Source organism: Populus euphratica, unplaced genomic scaffold (assembly GCF_000495115.2).
Source record: "Populus euphratica unplaced genomic scaffold, PopEup_1.0 scaffold3.1, whole genome shotgun sequence".
Lineage (NCBI taxonomy): Eukaryota > Viridiplantae > Streptophyta > Magnoliopsida > Malpighiales > Salicaceae > Populus > Populus euphratica.
The window spans coordinates 4568446-4593309 of NW_011499847.1; the positions used below are offsets into that span (position 1 = coordinate 4568446).

General features: G+C 32.8%; 2 protein-coding genes across 4 annotated transcripts; both read right to left on the minus strand.

Moving 5' to 3' along the window:
• Positions 1-851: 851 nt before the first annotated feature.
• Positions 852-5949, minus strand: LOC105108989 (BTB/POZ domain-containing protein NPY2-like). Of its 3 annotated transcripts, none has more exons than XM_011003552.1 (5): positions 5931-5949; positions 4199-4969; positions 3381-3450; positions 1718-2893; positions 852-1546 (listed from the first exon to the last, which is right to left on the minus strand). In XM_011003552.1, exons 2-5 carry the CDS (start codon positions 4258-4260, stop codon positions 1013-1015), a joined length of 1842 nt encoding a protein of 613 aa, XP_011001854.1. In that variant the 5' UTR covers positions 4261-4969; positions 5931-5949; the 3' UTR covers positions 852-1012. The 3 variants fall into 3 exon arrangements, with proteins under 3 accessions (XP_011001854.1, XP_011001843.1, XP_011001851.1); XM_011003541.1 differs by lacking the exon at positions 5931-5949 and adding an exon at positions 5571-5924; XM_011003549.1 differs by lacking the exon at positions 5931-5949 and adding an exon at positions 5177-5517.
• An 11582-nt stretch (positions 5950-17531) lies between these two features.
• On the minus strand, positions 17532-18759 carry LOC105109005 (zinc finger protein ZAT10). Its single transcript, XM_011003565.1, has one exon. It carries the CDS (start codon positions 18505-18507, stop codon positions 17755-17757), a length of 753 nt encoding a protein of 250 aa, XP_011001867.1. The 5' UTR covers positions 18508-18759; the 3' UTR covers positions 17532-17754.
• Positions 18760-24864: the final 6105 nt, after the last annotated feature.

Here is a 24864-nt window from a genome sequence, read left to right on the forward strand (position 1 = left end):
TAGCTCACAGTTAATAATTTTTGTTGAGGATGTTAAGTAATTGCATAATCACGGAATATTTGTCCTTTGACTTTGTTAATCATGTCAATTGTTTTTTTTCTCAATTCTTTTTAAGAAACACAATTATTAATATCATAGAAAAAAAAAGTATACATGTTTATTTGTTATAATCTTAATAAACATGTTTTGTAATAAAAATAGAATTAAAAAGCAACTAACAAATAATTTCATTCTCTTATTATCATTACTATTTATTTGCTATTAGATGGTACCTCCTTTGTATCTATCAACAAGATTGAAGTATAAGAACAATTATTTTTAAATTTTTTTTGAAATATATTAAAATAATATTTTTGTTATTTTTAATATCAACATATCAAAATGATTTAGAAAAATTTAAAAAATAATTTAAAATAAATAAATAAATATACTTTTAAAATATAAAAACAAATGGGCTTCGTAATTTATAGTGATCCAAGATTAGCAGGCCAGTGTACCCCAATATAAAGAAAACAGTGGGGGATCCATTAGAGAATCAAATCAACTAAAAGTGGGCCGCATCTAGCTCGAGCATTACAATAAAAAAAAAAATTTAATTTCTTTTTTCGTTAGAAAAACGAATACCACAGTAATATCAAGCAAAATTTAGATTTTAAGAAGTTATATGGATGAATTCACATATAGTTTTCTATCAATTAATATGAAATTTGATATCTTTACACCTGATTAATGTTTATCTAAAGATACTTTTAACTTCTGGTGGCCGTTGGTGGAGGAATTCTTATCCTTGATATGCTAGTTGAGCACAGCAGTAATATTCAATGATTTCTTCTGCCTGCAATTCTTTTTAAACAAAATAAAGAACTGTTATTGAAAAGTATATACGCCTCAGTTTGCTCAATTAGAATTTAGAAGATAAACACTACTGCTTTTAAGTTGTTATATTCATTGACATTGGCAAAAAGCCAATAAGAAACATGTAAGAAAAACTACTCTCTGTAACTAAATTCTTCTAAGAGACTGAATGCCTGATGTTTCTGGAAGGCGTGGATTTAGCTTCTTCCATGTTAGCAGAACCAAGACTTTCTGATGAATCCGAGCCACTATTCTCGCCCTTTTCTCCTTTGCTTGACCAGAGCTTTGTAAGGATCTTCGACTTGAGCATCCCTCTCATTTTGCTGCTGACAGCCTTATCGACACCATTTCTACTATTAGCCAATCTCAAGGAAGCTACCTCCTCCTTTAGAGCCTTGAGCTCCTCAGCAGTTGCCACAACATCCCAATCTCCCTCTGTGTTAGTATTCGCTGACCTCGAGCTCCTTTGAGACCCATTGTTTAGATCCCTTATGCTTTTAGGAAGGTCGGGGGTGCTACTGCCAGATGAGGCAGCCACCCTGACCTGTTCAAAAAAGAGTACCTGCACAACTACACGCAATGGTAGTCTGTCATTCTGCACCGCATGCATGCACGCATCAACTGATAGTTTCTTGCAGTCCATCAATTTGCATATCCTCTTCCTCTCACTCTTGCTGATCCCTGGGTGTTCCTGCATCAAAGAACAGCAAAACTCTACATATCAGTAACCACTAAGCAATTGAATGCACCCAAGTTTTATGATTGGCTGCACTCCTAAACTCAGTTGAGGGGTCAAACATGCTGTTTAGTGCCTTGATTTAAAAAAAGAAAATGACGTGAATTAAAAAAATATCAGTATTACCTTGAGATACATGTCAACTGCCCGGTACAGTGCATCATGAGCTGGTCTACAGATACCAGATACCATCTCAGCAAGCTCAACAAACTTCAAGAGGGGTAGATTGGGATCCTTTGCTATTTCAGCTAGGTACCCATCTACCAGTTTTGCCACCATGAGCTTGGAAGCATCAGATAAAATCCCTGGTTTTCTTATCTCCTGAACCTCATGGCCTTCTTCAGACTCCATCTCGGCAATGTGATCTCGCATCAGAAACTCTTCCACCATTTTCTTTACTGCATCAACATCATACATCATGTTCTCCCCTTCCCCAGCATGAATCAAAAGATCATTTACAGAAGCCTCCTCTAGTTGCTGTCCAATTCTCCTTATCAGCTGTCCTTTGATTGCATCGCCCAAGTCAACATATATGGCTGCTTTTAATAGCTTCAACAAAAAATTACAGGGGACGCTGCCTCGCTCAGCAGGCAACAGACACACAATGGTATCAACAGTTGATCTATATTTTGCTGCGTCTCCACACTGGATCGTACCCTTACTGAAACCTGGCAACCTTCTGTAAGCGTAAGCTTTCAAACCTTCTCCAATCACCTCATCAGAAAGTGTGCCTTTGGTTTGGATTGTAATAAGAACGCGTTTATACAAACCAATTTCAAGCTCACATAAATCCTCAACCCACCAGTCCTTTGGCACTAACCGGTTTCTCAGACCATTCAAGTTTGGATCATTCCCATTTTCCTCAGGGAGTTTTCTCCGGTTATACGAATAGGCCCAGTTGACTTTTGAAACATCAACACAGGCCTTGGTAGCTACAGCGTGAATGCAATGGCTGGTCACCTTCAGTTCCTCAGATAATGGCAAAAGCGACCTTGTGGTCTGAAGAACAATGATTGAATCCTTCCAGCTGTGAAAAATGCTAGAGCTAAGGAAGACATCAATTTTGTAAATGAGGTTCCCTTTTTCAATAGTCTCATGCATTCCCAGGTACTCAGCCGCACAACGGGCAGCAACTACATTATAAGCATTGAGGGTTACAGTCATGCCATAGCAATATTTGGCACATATCTCAAAGGCAGAAGGCCCACCCGGAATATCAGAAATTTCAACTTCATCACTATTTTCTCCGTTGGCAATTGTTACCAAATTCTGCAAGTAAGCACTTTTTGACAGAAGAGGAAACTGCATAGCAGGATTTTAAATTAATTAGCATCAAAATGATTATAGCAACATAGCATATTAACACAGATTTCTAATGGCATGTCAACACAATTCCAAGCCATGGCACTCTACCCATTATAACTGCAGCCATAGTCCAAGGATGCCTTTGACAAAAGGTTAGGTGGTTTATTCAACAATAATATTGAATCAATTAAACAGTATCATACTACCCTTGCTTCAGACATTGCCAAACCAAGCTGAGCCATGACAGATCATTGTCTTGACATCTCAGAACCAAAAATCATATTCTAGGCTCACTTATATTGAATAAATTAGCAAAGTCAGCCACCTTGGATGCCCATAGTGTCATGTATAGCATCATGAGATGCTATGTACCAAGGGCACCACACAGGACAGACACTAAGATACAAAGATCTAGATGAAGTTGCAGAGATAACACCATAGTCATCAACTAGAAATGTATATTGGATTGAAAGATCATGTGTACCTTATGCAGATAAAACTTTATATCCCCCACGTTAACAATGATATCAGTTGCCAACTCAGTAGCCACATATCTGCACATGACATATAAAAGCCCAGTAATGTCAGCAACAATCAAAAAGTTAAAGAAATTTGACGATATGCATATTGCTAAGTGCAACCACATTCTTTTCTAAAGCTGTAAGCCATTCATTTAATTATTTTTTTAATGTATTAATCTTCACAGGCTGACCAAACTTTACAGGGGCCAAGTACAAAAAATCAAGACCCAATTGGTGGGGAAAAGCCAGAATAACAAGCATTCAACAACAACTTCAGACCAGAAGAGATTTCAATTTTCCTTAAGTAATCAGAAACATAAGGACAATCAGTCCTTTTGAACCACTTCACATTGCAAAGCAGCTCCAATCTCCACAGAAGACAGAAATCATCAGCAAACACTGTGCTCGTGCATGAATGTAAAATCATGGATAAATGGAACTAAATATACTGGCGAATCATTTTAAAGATTGTTTCACTTTGTTAAAGCATCAATGATATTAACAACTGCCAACAGAGGCTGAATAAAATCCTCATTTCCAGCAATACAAATGCTGTATGACCTTCAGTAGAGAACCCAAACTTCACAGTTCTCCAAAGAAAGTAGTCAAACAACCGGAGTAGCAGATATACCACACAACAGCAGCTGTGCAAATTCATCAATAAGAGGATTGACTTAAAAGAAACCAAAAAGAATAAAACATTAAAGCAACAACAAGAATTGTAAATAAAATTTCAGCAAGGAATAAAACAGAACGCAAATTGGACTTTGAAACTTCTCACCTAATACTGTTCGCTTCTGCCTGAAATGAATCTGGCTTTGATCCAAGTTTCATGAACTTCATCTTGTCAGACTAAAGATCCAAATACTGTAGTTTCGAAACAAACCGTCCCTGCACTCAATTGATCACTCCTAAATCAAACACCTTATGCTATACGCTCACCACCACACATTCCCAAAGAAACATTAACATAACCCAACTCGAGAAAAAAATTCCTGAATTGGAAAAGATACTCCAGATGTGGGGACCAAGTTTCTCAATTGTAACAGGCTTCTAGGCCTAAGGGAGAGTCAATAAGGATCTCAGGAGACGGTGAACAATATATGTCAAGGTATGACCGAATCTTGACAGAAACCAAGGCAGGAAGTGTGACGGAGAGAGAGAGTGAGTTGAAGGGATGTAAAGAAGATGGGATTGAGTAGTTTTTCAACTAAAAGGATCTCTTAAATAAAATGATAGCCAAAGAAATGGCTGTTGCCTAAATCGGCGGCAAAGCCCAGGGAGTACGGAGGCAATGAATCAGCCCAGGAGACATGGCCAACAGGCACTCTACACTAAACAATTCACTAATTAGAGACAACCCACAAGCATAAATCTGACTCCACCTCACTCGCACCCTATTTATTTATCTTTCCGTCTCTGATTACTCTGTTACTTTGCTTTCTCCCTTCTTTATTAAAAGATTCATATCAATAAGACCAATCCAGCTTAATTAAGTTCCAAGTTCCAAGTATAAAGAATATGTATATTTTTACCGTTGAACTTTGAAAACCTGCAAAAAAAAAAAAAACAGCATCTTGGTATCAGTTGAAGAAACCACCAAAAACGCAGACAACAAGCATCTATCTTCAATTTTTTTCAGAAAAAGGCAAAAGCATGGGAATAAATGAGATTTATGCATCGCAAAAATGCTGTAGTAATGAACTATCAAACATCAACTACCAACAAGAAAATTGAAACTGAAATCAAATGAATCTACCATAATATGTTACAGAAGTCTAAATAAATAACAAACATCTAGTTAAATAATTGTGAGCAAAGATCAGGATAGCATTGCTATAATGTAAGACCCTAAAACCCCTCATGTGGACGTATGAATATAACCAACTTGGAAACCAAAAGACAAACCCCCAAAGCCACTCTCGGTGTAAGCCCCAACAAAATCCAAAACTGACCCCAAGTATCCAAATCTACAAAACCATAAATATTGCCACCGTATTCCTAGAACCAATGTAGATAAACCCACCGAAAGAACCCCGTTTCAACAACAAAAATCATTAAAAAAAGAGAGAAACAAGCCTTTAAAGCCAAGACTTGAAGCTACAACAAATCCACAAACAAAATAGATAGAAGTCTCTTGAAAGAACACTCACCGAAACTTGCACTATTAGTGACACTCAAAAGATGGCACCTTTGAGTCTCAAGCGCCAAAAAAAAATTAACCACGACAAAACACTAAGGGAATCGCCCAGAAATATAGCCTAGAAATGAGGTGTCACTTAGTTACAGAAATTCAAGATCCCACAACTTATTACACAAAAACATGATCTAGAAACAGATGTTTTATCTCATATGAGTGTACTAACAATCCTACATTGCTTGGTTATTACATCAAACCAAAAATAAAAATCTTGTCTTCGATTTTCTTTGCTCGTTTAGAAAGCAAAGAGAAGTTCATTCAGTTTTTGGAGAAGGGGGCATTAAAGAAGAGGGCACTCATGACTCGCCACTACCTATGCTCAGTCATGCACGCCAAAACTGACACACAGCTAGCTTTTTTGTTGCCACTACACTCCTTTTTAATAAATGACCCACCTTTAGCCCTTGGGATTTTGCGTCCTCAATTTACACAGCTACTTGTTTACTAGTACCATCACTCTTCTCTGCCCCTCTCTCTCAAAAAGAAAGGATGCAAATAATGTCCATTTCTGAATAAAGTTAATTAAATGATTATCGTGCCCTGAAAAGGGAAAGAAGAAAAAAAAAAGTGTCGATTATGTTGATGTTTTTTTTTCCCTTATATTTGAGTTTGAATTGTGCTAAATTTATGGTGCAAGTCGGAGTTGCTGGAGGAATTCTAAATGACCCCAATGTTATCATACTTTGTTACAAGAGACAGAGTGCTGTAATTGTAATAAAAAAAATGGGTTTATTTTTGTATTTTAAAAGTAGTTTTGAATTTTTGTTTTTTATTTCCTTTAGATTAATTTTTTTAATGTATTCAAGTTGTTCTAATATATTGATGTTTGAACTAAATTTTAAAAACTAAAAAATTACAAATTTTTTCAATTTATTTTAAAAAATATATATTTTAAAAAATAACAATAAAATACACTAATAAAACCATATTAAACAGTATTAAAACATGCTCTTTTTTTGTTTGAATCTTGAGAGGAAAAAAAAGAAAAAACCTTAGTAGAGGGAGTCATATGGTAACCACCTTGAGTCTTATTTTTTTATTATTATTATTCGGAATGTGTAACTCAGAGTCACATGTGCGAGATGGCTGTCCTCAAACCAAAAAGAGAAGGAAAAGGAAATCAACGCGTGCCCTTGATAGGATATATTTGAATGATGTCATACCGAACGAGTTTACGGTTTTAAAAAAAAAAAAATGTAAATATGATTTTTTATATAATTTAAAATATTCCAACCAGTTTATATATATTATAATTAATTTTTAAATTTAATAAATATTTTATAAGTTTAATAAATAAATAAAGTATTACAGGAATGATAATTATACAAATTGATATTTAACCTGGAAGCATAATTTAGATATTAACATTATGTTTATTTTTTGAAAAATTATTTTTAGAAAATTATTTTTTAATTTTTCCTGTATTTGTTTGTCATTAGAAAATTTGGTCAATAAAAAATATTTTTCGATCAACAAAAAATATTTTTCAGTCAATGGAAAACACTTTCCGGTCAACGAAAAATATTTTCTGGTCAACGAAAAATATTTTCCAGTCAAAGAAAAATTTGGCTTGGTTTTCAGGAAAGTGTTTTCCTTTTTAGCTGTGTTTGTTTTCCGGAAAATGATTTCTGGAAAAACACTTTCCAAATTTTCTTATATTTGTTTTTCAGAAAGTGATTTCCAGGAAATCACTTTCCAAACTTTATTATGTTTGTTTGCTGTTAGGAAATTTAGTAAACGAAAAATACTTTCCAATCAAAAAACAATTGACTTGATTTTCAGAAAAGTGTTTTCCTGAAAAAATTGAGAGGAAAACACTTTCCAGAAGCTGTGAAAAATTTAGAAATATCATTACTTGTTAATTATATCAAATTTGATGCTCAAACTTTTGATTGTTATATATATTTTGTTTTGAATATTTATTTTCCAATTTAATTTTTTAAAATTTAATTTTTATATCAATTTTGGTCCTCATTTTTATAATTGTTATTTGCTTTTCTTCTATTATTTTTTTATTGAAATTTTTTTCTATCAAATTTGGTCCTCATTTTTTTTATTGTTATTTATTTTATTTGAAATACTTTATGAAATATTAATTATTATTATTTTAATTTCTTTATCTTTTTTTTTATTTGATCTTTATTATTTTGATTATTATTTATTTTATTTAAGATAGTTTATGAAATTTTTTTTTCAATTTCATTATTATTCAACCTTTTAATTTGTAAGATTTATTCCTTATTATTTTAATAAACTTGAGAAAAATAAAATATTAATAAATTTTTTTCTAGTTTATTTTTCACAACATAACCAAATATTGGAAAGTGTTTTCCAGTTCATTTTTTATAACATTACCAAACATCAGAAAATACTTTACTTTTCAGGAATTTATTTTCCTCAGAATTCACTTTTCTGAAATTCACTTTTCCTGAAATTCATTTTCCAAACAAAACAACATTTTTACAAATAAACAGAGCCTAAAATTAAATAATCACCCTTGATATATGAAATTAGTTGGTTTGAAGCTATCCTGGTAGTTAAAATGTGGGGAAAAAAACATTTGTAAATTTTGAGAGAAGGGATAAGCCTGGGGTTCACCTCATTTTAGTTCATGACCTACAGACAACTTCTCAGTTGCATCTAACCTGTGCTTTTATCAATCAAGTCCTTGATGTATTGAGAATTTTCAATCAGATCCCTCATCCGAGTCCATTAATGGCTCCCATCCAAGGTACCCATTTTTTTAAGAGAACTCGGTGTTCTCTGACAAACTCTTGCTGTCATTTTTAGGATATGAGTAATACAATGGGGGATTGTTTATAAGATGAGGACCCAATTGATTAAAGAATAGGTTACGTGCATTAATAAAATTGATGATGGGTTGGGAAATAATATAATATTATAATGTTTTGTTATTGTCTTAAGATTAAAAAAAATAAACATATCTTGATGCACTCCTGTTTTATACATACAAAAATTATTTTAAAAATATATTATTTTAATATATTTTAAAATAAAAAAAAATATTTTTAAAAACAATCACTTCACTTTAAACATCACCCAAATATATATAGATTTCACTCAAGTATATTTTGTATTTAAATTGTGATGTTGATTATGCAGAATATTTATATTCAACCAATCTATCAAAAAATAAAAAGTTAAACATAAAGGTTGTTAATGTTATGGGATTATTTAAAACATGTGTGAATGTCATGTTTAGATAATTATTTTTCCGCTTATTATTTTCAAATAAAAATACATATTAGGGGTGGGTGGTGACTGATGATCACTACCACACCCTCGCAAATTCTTTATTCATGATTGAGGGTGTCTTTAATAATGCCAGAGGAAGTGTTTTTCTAAAATATTTGTTACTTACAAAATATTAAATTAATAGTTCTTTTAATAATTTTAAAATTATAATATCAAAACTATCGAAATATAATACATTACTGTGAATCATTTAAAAAAAAAAACACTTACAAAAAAAAAATAGAAAGCATCCTAACATTTTACCCAAAGTGTTTTCTTTGGTCGCGTTCCACCGCAACGCATTTGCTATATAAACAAATACCAAAGGCCGAAATGTTAGCTGCAACTGTCATGATATTTCTTTATCCACAATTATATATATATATATGAAATAACTGAATGGGGGAGCTAATTGAAGAAAGAGATAATTTAAGAATCCAATTGAGAATTAATGGTAGGATGGGGGTTTATATAAGGTTGCCCCATACGAAAAGGTTGGCTACGAGCAGGCGACCATGCTGTTAATCCAATTGAGATACTTTTCTGGGTGTATTGTTATGCTTAGGAGATGATTCTTTTCTATTGTAATACTGCTCCAGCAATTGTCTTTCTCTGTTCTTTTGCTTATGCATGGTTTATTATTTAGAACCTGTTTGGCAAGACATTGCACAACCTCCGATGAAAAAGCACAAAAAATAAGAATTGCCAAACAAAACCTTGCTTGTTTTTGAAGAGCACAAGCATGCAGAAAGGGCGTCGGCTGACTGGCTTGTTCAAACATGGACACAATCTTTATTATTATTATTATTATTATTATCACGGGCTCGGACTTAACTAGGAGATGATAATTTGTTCATTACTAGAGGCTATATAAAAGGAGGGAGAAGCCACAACTGATATCAATTATAGTTATTAAACTCAATTTAAAATTTTACTTCGTACAAGGTTTGAAATTACGAATTAAAAAGGTTAATTTAATTGATTTTTAAAAATAATATTTTTTTTAAATAGCAAATATTTAAGCAGTTTCATCTTATTAATCTTATTAATCTGAATCACCAGTCAATCTAAGATTTTAACTAGCACTATCCAGATTAATTCCTTTTTTATTTCCTATTAAATCTAAATCAGTTTAGATATTAAATTTTTATTTAACCTGTCATTTGGATTTTATAAATAAATTATGATACGTGACCATCCTGGATCAGTAGAATAACTAATTAGGAGGAACAAAAAATAAAAAACTGATTAATAATAGTAAAAAAATTAATTAAAATTTTAAAAAAACTGACTGGTTTAGTTTTATAAATTTAAAACTGAAAAAACTGAGTCAAATTAAAAAAAACTGAGCCAATCAAAAAAACCAAGTCAAATTAGTTTGAACTGGGTTTTTCTAAAATAATTTAATTAAAACCGGTTGGTTTGAACCAATTCTATTTTTTTTATAATCAATTTTATTATTTTTTCAATAAAAACTAAATTGAAATAAAATTAATCACCCTTGAAAATCATCTATATTGTACTTCTATCACTTGTGTGCTTTCTCGATTTTTTTATAGCACTTGATTTAACAAATTCTCTCCAATGAAACATAATTAAATAAAATTGAAACAAAAATTAATAAAATTATGAATTAAGATCTTTTAGCGTTTGTTCATGTTAAATTTAAAGGATTTGATTCAGAACAAATAGATATTATTTTGATTTCAAAATATGCTAAGAATGACAAAATCTTAATATTTAAATCATTAAATTCAAAATAAATGATGAGATTGGAAGATGGCATGATCTAGCCTAAATAAAAATAAATTCCCTGATAAAAAGCATTGTTCTGGGCAGTTAAAAATCCTGTCCCTGACATGATGGTATCTCCACATTCGCGCTATAGCTTCCTTCAATTCACTTCAAACTTGTACACATGGCCAGTTATTTTTATAAAAAAAAATCCAGATTTAAGAAAAAGTTGGTGGAATAAGAACGAGCAAGATTTATAACAATCTGGTGGTAAGCCTATCAATACATCCTCTTCTAGCAGCAGAAAAGGAAAGCCAGGAACGAGCACACCGTAAAATTGTATATACTAATGCCGAATTGTAGGATGCCCATGCAATGAGAGCTAGTACGGCTTGTCTCTGTAGCTTTTGCGATCATGGTGCTTACACGGGGAAATCATTGTCGAGGAACTTACCATCCAAAAGCCGAAAACTTTGCGACAAAGTTTTAGGCTCGAGTAAGACAGCTCATGCCATCAAATTCTGAGGCTAAAACTCTCTTATTCAGGGTGTTTTAATATTTTTTATTAAAATTTTATTTTATTTTATTGAAAAAAAATAGTTTAGGGGAATTTGATATCAGCCTATTGTGGGGTTTTTTTTAGATTTTTATTTTAACAATAGCTCTTTAGCGAGATGTTTTTTTCAAGGAAATCCTTAGCAGGGGATGGGTTTTGATTTCTCGGGGTCGGAAGTGTGTCATCAAGGGCCGTCGTTCTCTTCAAAGAACAACATAATAGTAAATCCAAGTGGCATGTCGTTCTCCTTACTGACAATGGACTTTGCGACTGTGGCCACATCGCTCTCACTGCGGCCTGTTATTATTGGCCCACTCCTCTCTATTGCCATTCGACTGGGCCGAGTCCCTCAATGAAACCCAACTGTTTAGCAATGGACCAGCAGAGATATACATCAAAAGTGGCCATGACCCATAAGAATCTGATAGCGACAGGCTGATATCTGAAGGGAAGGATTTAAATTCCAGTTTAATTAAGAATTTATTTCTTGGTTATTTTATGCACCACTATTAAATGGCACGATACCGCCACCACCTATTGTTCATTATTTTCAGCCGACCTCGTGTTTTATACACTTGCAGGTAAAGCTGCCAAATCGGAAAACAATTTTGATCTGATGTAAGCAGTGAGAAGCATCCAAAGGGCTGAATAATTCAGTCCATGACTCCTGTTCGATGAAAAAACTAGTAAATGAATGATTCAATGCACATGTGTTTGGCATCATTTTTCATTGTAAAAATATTTTTTAAAAAATTAATTTTTTTATTTTTTATTTTAAATTACATGTATATTTAAATCATTTTGATATTTTAATATCAAAAATAATTTTAAAAAAATAAAAAATATTATTTTAATATATTTTTAAATAAATACACTATAAAAAACAACCATATACAGACATCCACGAAATACTATTGAAAGAGCGACGGTGGCTGAAACGATAAACTAATAATCACCATATAGCACGAGGTGCATGCATGCGTGGCTAGACCGGGACTTTTACCACTGTTTTGTAATGAATCAGGAAGACATCAACAAAAAAATCGGGATGGAAGTGACGACTCCTCATTTTTAATTGCTAATCGTTCTGTTGTTGATGAGACGGCTGCGGAGCATGTAGGATTGTGGTTTTCAATGTGTTTATATATATATATATATATATATATATATGGGTTAATATTAAAATAATTTTTTAAAAATAATAAATATTATTTTAATATAATTATTTTAATATATATATTATTTTTAAAAAATTATGGGTTAATATTAAAATAATTTTTTAAAAATAATATATATATTAAAATAATTAATATATATTATTTTTAAAAAATTATTTTAATATTAACCGATCAACACAATTTAAAAATATAAAAAATTAATAATTTAAACCATTACGAATTAGTGAGTAACCTATTAAGCTTTTACCCCCCCAAAAAAAAAATCACTTTGTGGCACTATTTGATGTTTTTACCCAACTACACTTAACCTTTTTGTTTTTTTAGTGTTTGGAAACGTGGTCAATTTATATTTTTTTAAAAAATTAAAAGTTTTTTATTAAAAATTAATATTTTTTATTTTTTAAATTATTTTAATTTGTTGATCTCAAAACTAATTTTTAAAAACTACAAACTTATTATTTTAATATAAAAAATATTTTAAAAAATAACAAATCACACTCTCAGACATTTACTAGACTATTAAATTTAACGTTTTAGTTTGTAAGTTCATGTATATGATGGCCAAATTTTTCGACTGTCATATTAGTGGTGGTATCCTGGAGCAGCAAAGAGTAGTACTCAAGTGATAGAAAGTTTTTGTATTATTCTTAAAATATGCTAAAGCACGAAAAGCTATTTGATATCGACCCCTTCCGCGCAGGGGAAGTGATAGATGAAGGAGAATATCGACCCACTACATGGCAAGACGTCTGATGTCAGTGGCCACTGGCTAGGGGGAATTGGGTTGCCCAGCGAAACTCGACAAGTTATCCTGCAAGGATAAGTGAACACTCCTTATCTTTTAACGGCTCTAATTTCTTATCTGGGTGTTCATCTTGGACTTTAAGACAGCAAGAGTCACCTGTGAAAGTCAGTAGAGCAGTTTTCGAGATTAAAATTATAACAAAAACTAAACGGTGTGCAGAAATATCATAGATATTTCACTGTATATTATAAGATCATTATAGATATTTTACTGTCATTTCTTATTTTCTTGCAATTGAACAAATGTTATTTACTTTTTTCTACAAGTATATTCGAGTTTTTTAATTTTTAAGTACAATCAAATAATTTTTTTAGTCTTGTTTTTCAAGAAAATCTTTACTTTTTAGGTCGAGCGTGACCATCAAATTCAACCTTTTTAGGTCTGATATGGCCAACAAATTCAATGTATTTGGTCTGTTATAGTTGTTAGAGTTAAAATAATTTTTATATTTCTAATATAGTTTTAAAATTTTTTAAAAATAATATGAACTTATTGTAAATCACAGGCAATATATTATTACATTTCCGAAACATGTTTCCTAGCAATTTTAAGATTCGGCAGATCAAAATCTACTTCTATGTCCTTTTTGCAATCCTTGTTTTCTTAAATCCCACCTCTGGTTGGGGATATAATTATAGATTTCAGGTTAATTTATTTTTTCATAAATATTTCTCTAAACTTAATGAAAGGGTTTGAAAATAGGGTAAAATTATTTTTTAATGTTTTTTTCACTTGAAAATGCTTTAAAATAATATTTCAATATTTAAAAAAAAAATTATTTTTAATATCAACTTATCAAAATGATATAAAAATAATTTAAGATGATAAATAAATTTTGCACAAATTCTGTTTGGAATGTAAGACTAAAAAGGGGATAGGATGAAACTTTACACAGGACAGTGTAGTTTTGAGGCCACCCAGAGTAATTCTAATAAAACCACAGATTTCCAGGCACTCGTCTTTCACGTTTTGATTAATTTCGAAAAATTAAACTATTTGGCAAACATGCGACTCTAAAAGGCCAGATCATCTAGTAAACCAAAATTAGCAAGCATTCCTAAAAACATTAATTTGACATAATTAATTCAATTCACCATGTTTAGAACCTCACTTGACTCGAGATTCGCTGCCGCTGGATACGTTATTTAAAAAAGAAAAGAAAAAAGAAAATGAATATGTAGGCTCTTACAGTGCGTTTTATTGACAGTAAATGAAGAAAAAAAATAGTTAAAGGAAGAAATCAGAGATTAAAATATTAAATTTAAAAAATTAATAAAAAAACTTAAATTAACTTATTAAATCCATAATTCAAGTTATATATCTCATCAGATTTTTTTATATCAAGAAACAAATTTTATTTAAAAAAAAAAAAAAAAGGAAATGCTATTCGCTCGTAAAAAGACCGGCTCGCGCTTCAAGCCCTGAAAAAAGCATACCTTGCGAGCCACTTTTATTTTTTCCAATAATAAAAAAAAGCATCCCTGGGGAGCCACTTTTATTTTTTCCAATAATAAAGGCAGAAGACTCGTCGCTGTCCCTTTATTTTCATATATAAAAAAACACAAACGGTGTATCGTTTGTGGCAGCAGATAATCCTTCACTTACTGGCCTAGTTTTTTTTGTGACGAGGGTTGTTGGAAAACTGGGCATTTTAAAATTTTATTTTAAAATATTTTTTATTTAAAATACTTAAAAAAAATCATAAATATCTTGATAAATTCATAATAATCTTGAAAAATATTATACAAAAATCTAAAATCAACCGAAAAAAAAAACTTCCCACATGTTTTTTTAGTCAATTGGAAGGTAAATGGAACCTCGAGACTATGAAATTTACAAAAAAAAATATTTTTTCCAAAGTTTGGAAAAAACCACTAATTTCCTCCTGTCCTTTTCATTTCCTGTTTGTAACCTTACAATTTTCTAACTAATTGACTTACAATTTGTACTATAAAAGCAAAAAAAGAAAGAAAAATGAAAAAAAAAAACACTTCCATAAACTAAGTATTGTTAATAATTCAAGAACAAGTACATTTATATAGCTTTATTTTTATTTTATTTTTTAAATCATGTTACCTGGACTTTCTCCTACCGGGTACATGCGCTAAAAACAACATTAAAATATAGATACAGAAACGAATGGCTGCTAGAGGTAGAGGAATACTCCACGCTTACTAATTAACCAGGGGATTATTTTAAACGCTTTCTCTAATTCGTGGCTAGCCATCACCAGTCCTGCAATTAACAGTGTGCGTGGGCGGGCTAATTACCATACATCTTCATGTGATAGCACTCTTACCTTTCCTTCATGTAATTTTACCTCCCCACACGCAAAGAACTCCAGACTTTTCCCTGCTTTCTCTCCAATGCCTTGGAAGCGTTAAAGCTCCTCCATTAAGCAAATTATGCCCTACCCTTGTTAAAGTGTGTGTATATCTTATCTTATAGTACGTGTCGCCCAAGAGGCTCACTCCTCCCTTGTTAGCTTGTATCGAGAGCTTGAGTAACTGTCCGAACCAGGGAATATATCTTGCTGATGCTTCTCAGTTCTAACTGTAGAGTCCATTCCAGGGAGGATATTCTCTTTCATAGCTCACTGCATTGTTTCCACATTATCGATCCTATACAGATATAGAAGTGTGTAAGAAACAATTATCTTGTATGGTTAGGCATCACGGCACGCATCAAAATCTTGACCCCTTCAAGCATTCATATCCATTATCCACTGCTCAGTGCCTCAGCCCTCGCTTCCCATACCGCTACTTGTAAATGGTTGTTCGTTATTCTGGCCACGTTGAGGCTTCGAGAATAACATGTATATAAAACATGAAGAATTGGACAAGTTCGCGTGTCATGAACCTTTTTACAGGAAAAAAATCACAGTTCATACCGCGTACGGGGAGAATATGTTATAAATGTGACAAAATAGAAATACAGCATTGGTCAGTATCTAATGTACCAAGCGCTAAGATTTTTTATTTTTTTGGTAATTAGTAGGTTCTTGATAAAATTAAATGTGTTCCTCAGTATATAGTGGACATATAGGACCCGATTGTATTAAATATTTCAGCATTGGACCACTTAATTTGTTTTCGTTTTATTCTTTTTTTGATGTACATATAGGACCAGAGTTTTCTTCATGTGAAAACCTGGCATCTCTAACCACTGGATTGTCTGATCCTTATCAGCCTAGATTTTCATTGGCTGACAATAGTTAATATTATATTAATTAATTAATTAATTAATTTCCTTGCAAGACCGCAAGTTGCGCTCTATTCTGTACTGAATAATTTACCTAAAAAATAACTTGATGAATTTTAACACCAATTTTTCTCTTAAAAGGGCAATATTTTCATATTTAATCATGTCCCAGTCCTGTGATCCAAAATTCTACTATGTAATTGAGATCCCTTGAGTCGTCGTCCTTTTCTTATTCTCACCTGCAATATTCATTCGGTATCCGGCCAAAACTCTCGGGAAAAATATTGAGGATTCCACCTCAATTCAACAGTAACGTGTAAATGAATACAGACAGATGTAGTATTCGATCCGCCGGCGATACCCTTCGGAATCAAGTCTGAGCCTAGAATATATAAAGAGTAGGTGCTATGCAAGTAATTCTTACATCTACAGGTGTCCTAGGCCACGCAAAAGACGTCACATCATCATGCCAGCATGTGTATAAAGGCATGATCCACATGGGAGGTTATTGGCTTAGACTTCAGATCACTCTGGAGCATGGGATGGTTCTTTGTTTGGAAAAACCACCACTCCCACTACGAATCCCCTGCCTGCCTGGCCTCTTGCCCGCTGGATCTGCGCTGTTCACGCGGCGATGACTTGCTTCGGTATCAGGCCACACAAAAAGGGGTACTAAATATTATAAGACCTGGCTTGCTTCGATGGGTTTGGCATTTTACTATGCGCCAAGATTTGTAATGCATGGAGCTTGATTTCAACATTCACATGTCGCCATGGCCAGTGAGACCGACCTTTACTATTTAATTCAAAAAAATCATAACAAAAAAAACCAAGCTAAAATGTCGCACCTCGACGTTCTCTTTTCTTTTTTATAATTGACCGCATGGCCCATAATTCTTCATGTTGTGTTCATGATTTCAGTGGAATTGAATTTACCAGCGGTTTCATCACGTTTGCTGAACTTCTCTGACATTTTTATTTATTTTTTGAAAAATAGAAAATTATAATCAGAAATTGAACTGTATTTTTTTACCTAAATTAGGCCCTTAAAGCGCGTTTAAGAAGACTTTAGAGATTTCAACCATCCCAAATAAAAATATTGGAGTAAAATTGAATTATGCCATGAACAAGAAATCCATTAATATCAACGAGAATAGTAAATAATTGAATATAAATCCCACGCAATTTTAAAAAATTATAAATATTACTTCCCAAATAGTACTTCAAGAATGAATTAATGTCCAGTAGCGTAGGAAGGCTACAAAGGATGGAGAAATTCTCTTTACAGAACCAACTCATCATCAAAGCAAACCCTAAAAGATAAGAACAAATAATAGCGCTTGATTAAAACAAAGAAATCCAACAATCTTCCTAATTGAACCTAATCTACAATTCTAAAAATTCAATTTTACAAAGAAACCACGCCGGTCTTTTCTCTCTGAAGCGACAGCATTAATCTTGGCTTTTTCCCTGACAAAGGAGACTCCACTTCTTGATCTCCTAATTGTGCTTGGTGACCAATGCTTGGACCTTCAAATTCAGGCAAAGCGGGCAAGTTCAGGTCAAAGTCAAACCCACCACCGCTTCTTTGACTTTGACTCTGGCTTACTCCGCCGCCTCCGACAGCACCACTGTCTGAGGTGGTGATTGCCGCACTAGTACTGCTGTTGTTGTTGCCTCCAATAGTACCTTCATAATGACAACGTTTGTGCCCACCTAAGGCCTGGCCGGTAGAGAAAGTTTTGTGGCAGATAGAGCACTCATGGGTCCTGCCACTGGTGTTGGTGGTAGTTGCAGGTGTGGTGGAGGTTGAGGGGTTCTCGGCGGCTGTGGTGGACTCAGAGGAGGATTTCCTATGACTGGCTTTGTGCCCACCAAGAGCCTGGTAAGAAAGGAAAGCCTTGTTGCAAACCGTACACTTGTATGAAAGATTCAAAGTCGGCGGCTGGGGGGGTGCCGGGGAGGCGGTTTCTTTGTTGGCTGTGGTAGTGGAGGAAGTGGAGCCGCCACGAGCGAGCATGATAAGGCAAAGAGCAAGGTATTCTTCCTCCGTTGAAGGGGACTCACTACGAGATCTCTTGGAGCGTTTCCTTTTAACACATGTGTCTTCATAATTGAAAGGAGTGGCTGTTGTAGGAGAGTTCAGAGCTTCAAGAGCCATAATTGGGATTCTTGATATTGAATTCTTTTGAAAGCGAAGAGAGTAAGAAACAAACAAGTTATCCGAAGAGAGAAGGAAAGGTATTAAGATTGATCAGAGACAGATTATCGAGTGAGGAGCATAGAGAGGGTCGGCTTATATATAGAGGAAGCTGGGGTGGAGTGGGAGAGTTGGCGGGTAGGCAAGTCGGTCAACTAAGCGAAAGAGTGAAGAGAGGGGTGGGATTTGTGGAGACTGAGCTGCTACAGAGAGGTTGTGAGGATGACTCATTCTAATTTCAAAGTCAAAACAAAGCCACGCCTGCCTATTTAACCTCCGATGCACAGAAATTAGTAAAAGGGCAATTAGAGTCTGCGGGTCTTTTTGATCGTGTGGAGCACGCCTTATGGGGTCAGGAAGGGGGCATTAATAAGGTGGATAAACTTGCAAAGATTATATTTTTATTGCCCTTTATAGTTGGGTTTTGCATCTCCGAATATCTTCCAAGATTATTCCATTTAAGTGACTTCCTCCTTTCCAATTCCTTCTTGGCAATGGCATTAAGTTATTTTTTTAAAAAAAAGAAAAATAAATATCAGTATTAATTTTCTTTAAAGGAAAAGTAATAGCGAGTCACTATTAAATTTCCCCGCGCGTGACCAAGCAAGAACAAATTAATCCTGCCACGTTACCTTTCTTCCTTATACTACCTGGTTTCCGAGTCATATTGATGTTTGTTATCAAATGGTATTTTTCTTCTACTCCACGTAGAATTAAGTATGGCTATGGAACTGTTATAAAGCATGGACCAGGTCGCTTTTGGCGAAATAAATAATCGATAATAATGAATTTACCCTCGACGTGGACTGGTTTCAATAGTCTAGTTAGCTTCGGAGGAGCAGTGAAAGAAAAGGAGGAGTGCTCCACCGAAAGCAATCTGGGTTTGTTTGAGAGATTGTCGAAGCACATTTCTTCTTGAATAATTAATTTCATAGCTTCATCTCCTTGAAAACCGAGGGATAATTTGTTTTGTGTTTTTCTTAAAAAAAACCTAAGAAAAATGTAAAATAAAGTAAACCCAATTATTACGTTAGCTAGCATTTTTCGCAGCCGCTAAAGAGTGCTCACACAAAACACGATAATTGGCTAGCAGTAACGATCCACGTATAATATCTTCCTTGCAGGTTAAGGTATTCTTACTCGTCGTCCCCGTTTCTTTTGCTGTGGTATCATATATTTGCGGCCTTGAGCAGGTCAAGGAAGTAAACAAACATGCTTCTGTCCTGCTTCCGAGGTGCTTCTACCCTTTTGACCATTTACACTCACGCGCTGATAAGTCCTCAAGATCTTCCTCTGTTAGTTGCCGCTTTTAACTAGCCTTATCTAGGATCTTGGTGGTTTCTTGTTTGTAGGTTATCTAGAAAGACAGCTGTCTAATCTTCGCCCAGGAACAAAACAATATCCCACTCTTTGCCACGTCTATAGCAGCAGTAATCCCATGATTATCCCAAAAAAAAAACAGCAAGCCGCTTCACTCCAACTAGTAACCCTCTTGGCGACCAGTATGTTTATTTTAATTTAGTCTTTTTAAGTTTTTTTTAAAATAAAATTTTTATTTTTATTTTTAATTAATTTTTATCATCTTTTATTGTTTTAATATACTGATATAAAAAATAATATCTATATATATATTTATTTTACTATTACGATTTCAGACAGTACTACGCCTTGCTAGCCATCAAATTTTCTTTAAATTCTCTAATTATGGTAATGAAAATAAATTAACTATTGTGATTTTCTAATCCTCTGTACTATGCTATCATAACCCCAAAGTCGATTCATGGTTTATAGACACGTACAGGTCTTGATTTCTGAATTTACTGGTGTGGATATATGTAATGGTGAGATGATATTTCTTTTGATAAATTTATCAACTCTCAAAATATCTTCAACTCGAACCTTTTTTTAATGCTGAATGAAAGACTAGCGTGATTTGAAAATTTAAAACAAAAAACATAAACAACTAGCCATTGCCCGTGCTAGTTGGAAACAATCAACATATAGCATTGTTTTATTATTGTTTTTAGTCAGTTGCAGTAGAAGAAGATAAACTATAGGAATATTAAAACCGTTTTTTTTTTGAGTTGGATGCTTTAAAAAAACAAAATTACATATTATAAGGTAAATTCGTGTAAATATTGTGCCGTCTAGGACTGCGGTCTATATAAAAATTTGATAAATTTTATTTTTTTTATTTAATATTAAATTTTTTTTATTTTTAAATTATTTAAATATGTTAATATTAAAAATAATTTTTATAAAATATAAAATATTTTATTAATAAGACACACTTGAAAAAGCAAAACAAGTAATATCAAATTCGCAAACATCCCCATTAAAAACCCACCTTTATCATTGTTTTCTTGAAAATCGTTTCTCATGTTTTTAATATAAAAATACAGAGATTAGGTTGGCGAATAAGATGAGGATCCCTTAATCCTTTTTAAATTGAAAAAAAAAAAAAAAAAAAAAACAGAGAGGGAGGCGTACAGTGTTACTTGTATTGAATAGCAAGATAGTTTAGCTAGTACAGTCTAGTAGTAGCAAGAGAGAGTAGACTTTTGATTTTCACCGACGCGCACCCGTGAGGGCACACAACAAGCTACGCGCCAGTCTTCTAAAGTAGACACGTGTCGCCTCTTTTTGGCTGGTTTTTACACGCTAGCAAACAAGTAGAGATAAACCGACAAGCAACTGTTGATGACCGCATTGAGCCATCCAATGGCTAAAGAACTCTAACAGATTGCCACGTGGGAGTTTCTGATAGAGGTCTTGCCACGTATAGCCCTTCTCTGTGTTGATCTTCCCCTCCCACAATTCCAGTGGCCCTCCTCCAGCCATCATTACCTAACCTACAAAATAGGAATAAAAAAGAGAAGCGACAAGCGTGTTAAAGTCTGTTTAAGGCCACCTTAACAACACGTGTTAATGTGGACAATCTGCTGTGGTGACTTAACTGTGAAGAAGTTAGCTGAGTGACGTTATCGATATCGATGATTCGGTACTCAGGCCAGATTAACGGGGTGCCAGAATTCTGTTAAGATCAATTTCTTCTAAGATATTTATTGGTAACTTGGGATGCTTAGGCGTGTATTAATTTATTTTATTTGTGTAATTACTGTATGCACGAGGGATTAGATGGGAATAAACTAAGTTGGAAAAAAAACAAGTGAATGGATAGGTACACCCTCCATTTAACTGAGGGCGTGGCCCTAAGCTTGAAGGGCCAGTTCTGCAGATTCATAGTTGAGTTTCACGTGACTGAATGTTGTTGTTAGCAAAATAGATGAAATAAAGCACGGCCTGTAGGCAGCCTTTAAAGGCTTGCTATTATATATGTCTTAAAGAGCTTGTTGTTATATATATGTCTTTAAAGAGTATTCAAGGGTCAAGGGTGTGGTGTACTGGTAAAAAATTTAAAATTTATATAGTAATTTTTGAGTTTGAATTAAAATATATATTTTTTCTAAAAATATGAAACAGCTAAGCTAAAGTTTTACTGCTTATCTGACCTATACTTTTTTAAAAATAAGGTTTTTCCAAATAAAAAGAAAAAGTCTTAAAGAGCTTGCCGTTTGGGTGTATTTCTGTTTGGTAATAATAACACATGTTATAATTACCATAAATCTGACTTTCATGTTTTGCCCGAGTGAAGATTCGTTTGATAAAAAACTAGAATGGCGGCCCGAAAAATGTTCAAACGATTTACAAGAGCGAAAGAAATTGAGGGCATTTGAGTAAATTAAATAAATTTAGTTAATTTAATAATATAGTTATAAAAAAATAAACAAAAATAACAATAATGACTAAGATAAACAAAGCTTGACATTAAAAAGATACTTTTGTTATTAAAAATCCCAACAATTTTTATCTTATCTAATAATTAAAAAAAATAAATGAAAATATAATAATTTTTTTTGAAAATAAAATTTAAAGTTTAATTACTTTAGTCGTCACGACAAAATGACAGTTCACTTATGAGGTTTAGACCTACACAAAAAACAAAACAAAACAATGGAGGTCATGTTCAAGAGAAACCAAATAAAAAAAATATGAAACTAAAAAGAAAAAACTAATAGAAAAACCCAAAGTCAATTGGGTTAATTTGACTAACTCATGATCCTAAATATAAGACCGAATAATCCCATGAAAAAACCAAAATTATAAATTCAAAAGCCTAAAAATTTAATATCAAACAATGAAATTATAATAGATAAATGAACATGACAAAAGACTGAAGTTAAATTAGGTCATGATACCATTTTATCCCATAAAAGACAAACCAACAAAAATCATGAAGCAAATTCTCAATAATATAAATTTAAAATAATAAAATATATATATAGTAATCAAAACAATAAAGACCAGATATGATATATAAAATAAATAAAAAAAAAGCAACGAAGGACAAAATTAAAAAAAACCAAGAAAATGATAAAAAAAAAAACAATTAAAAAATAGAGATAAAACATGGTTGATGAAAACAATTAAAGAAAGATAAAATTAAAAAATAATTTTAATTTTATAAATTATTTAAATAAAATAAATAACAATTAAAAGAATATAGTCAAATTTAAAGGAAACAAAATTAAATAACTACTTTGAAAAATCAAAAAGAGGTTTGGGGATTGAGAAAAAAAAAAAAAGTAAAGGCCTCCAATGCCAAATTAAAGGTCTATTACATGCATGGGGCGGTTAAGGAAATTTCAATGCCACTTTAGAAGCTCATGTTTGGTCACTAAACGACGCCACATGCACCATTTGAAGTGGTTAAACACTACCCATTATGGATGTTTAAAAAATTGACCAACCAAAAAAACTAAAAAAAATTAATTGAAAAAACTAAATTGATAAAAAAAAATGAATAAACCAATTAAAAAATAAAGGTTATAGTTTAAAAAAACTTAAACTAATTGAATCGGACCAAATCAAATTAATTTAAAAAGGATATAAAAAACCATCTATGATCTTAAATCACTTTCTCCCTTCCCAACCATCATCCCCCCTCTCCTTTTTCGGTTTTCCCCTCCCTCTCCTTCTTGTTCCTTTTCCTCCTTTTTGCATTCTTAGTAATCCCATCCCTTTCTCCTTCCTCTTTCCTAAAAAATGAGTGAATAATGGTTATTAAAGCCATTCAATTTTGACATAATAGAAGACCAATGACAGCAATTTTTCAATATGCAAGTCGTGATCAAGAAAATATCTTATAATTCTAGATAAGGAATTATTTAATTTTTTCTAATTACTTGTATCTTATGAGTTGTTACCATAAAACAATTGCTCTCCCGGCAAATCATAAGCCTGTAAACAAAGAGGGCTTCTAAGAGTTATATTACCATGTCAAAATTATATCTCATAATCAAGAAAATATTCCATGATTTTCAGGCAAGGAATGGTTTTTCTATTTTTTTGCTAAAAAACCGATATGAATCGAACATAACTAGTTTTCATTTTTGTTCGAGTTATATTAATAAAGAATATTATTTTTAGTTTGGTTAAATTTTTAAGTTAAAATCAGACTGAACTAGACTATGAACACCGCTACTACCCATATATTAATGTCTGCAAGGCACTCATTAAAACATCAAATTACCTCTTAATAGGGCTGATTATAATAAAAATAGCTTATGAAAATATGAAAAAGCATCTATGTATATATATTAAAGGTTATTAAACTATTTTAGCATGTAAAAAAATCGATGTACCCTATCTAATCTGATAACAACAATCAAAACTCATGGAAAGAATATTTCACCCCATGTTTTTCATTTCATTGGTTGTTATTATAGATGGTAAGCATCCATGATCCCTTTTAGATTTGTTTTTAATAGAAGTGAACACGGCTTCTTTAAATCTCTTTGCTGTGATGCAACGTGATTTTAAGCTAAACCCATGCCGTGTCAGAAACTGTAGATTACGAGATAGCTGATGCCCAAGCGCATCCCAGACGTCACTTTTACAGGCTTTGGAAGAAGAAAAAGAGTACAGATTCACACTCTGCTTCGTGGTCCCGCTCATAATTCCTGGAGTAAGTCGAGGTGCATGTGATCCTTTTCTTTTCTTTCATGAATAGTCTTGATTCCTAGCAGGAAAGGCGTGGCTTGTCCTAAGTTGCTCTGATACATAGTTGCTGAGAATAAATATTAAAAAATACTTTTTTTTTATATGTTCTTAACAAATAAATATTTTCGAAATACAGTGCACCACACTCACGAAATAATATCCAATTAATCAATGTCGTCGCCGAAGGCACACGCCCTGAACAAATCAAGCCACTGCTTTCAAATGGTAATTTGGGAACTAGGATCTTATATACCT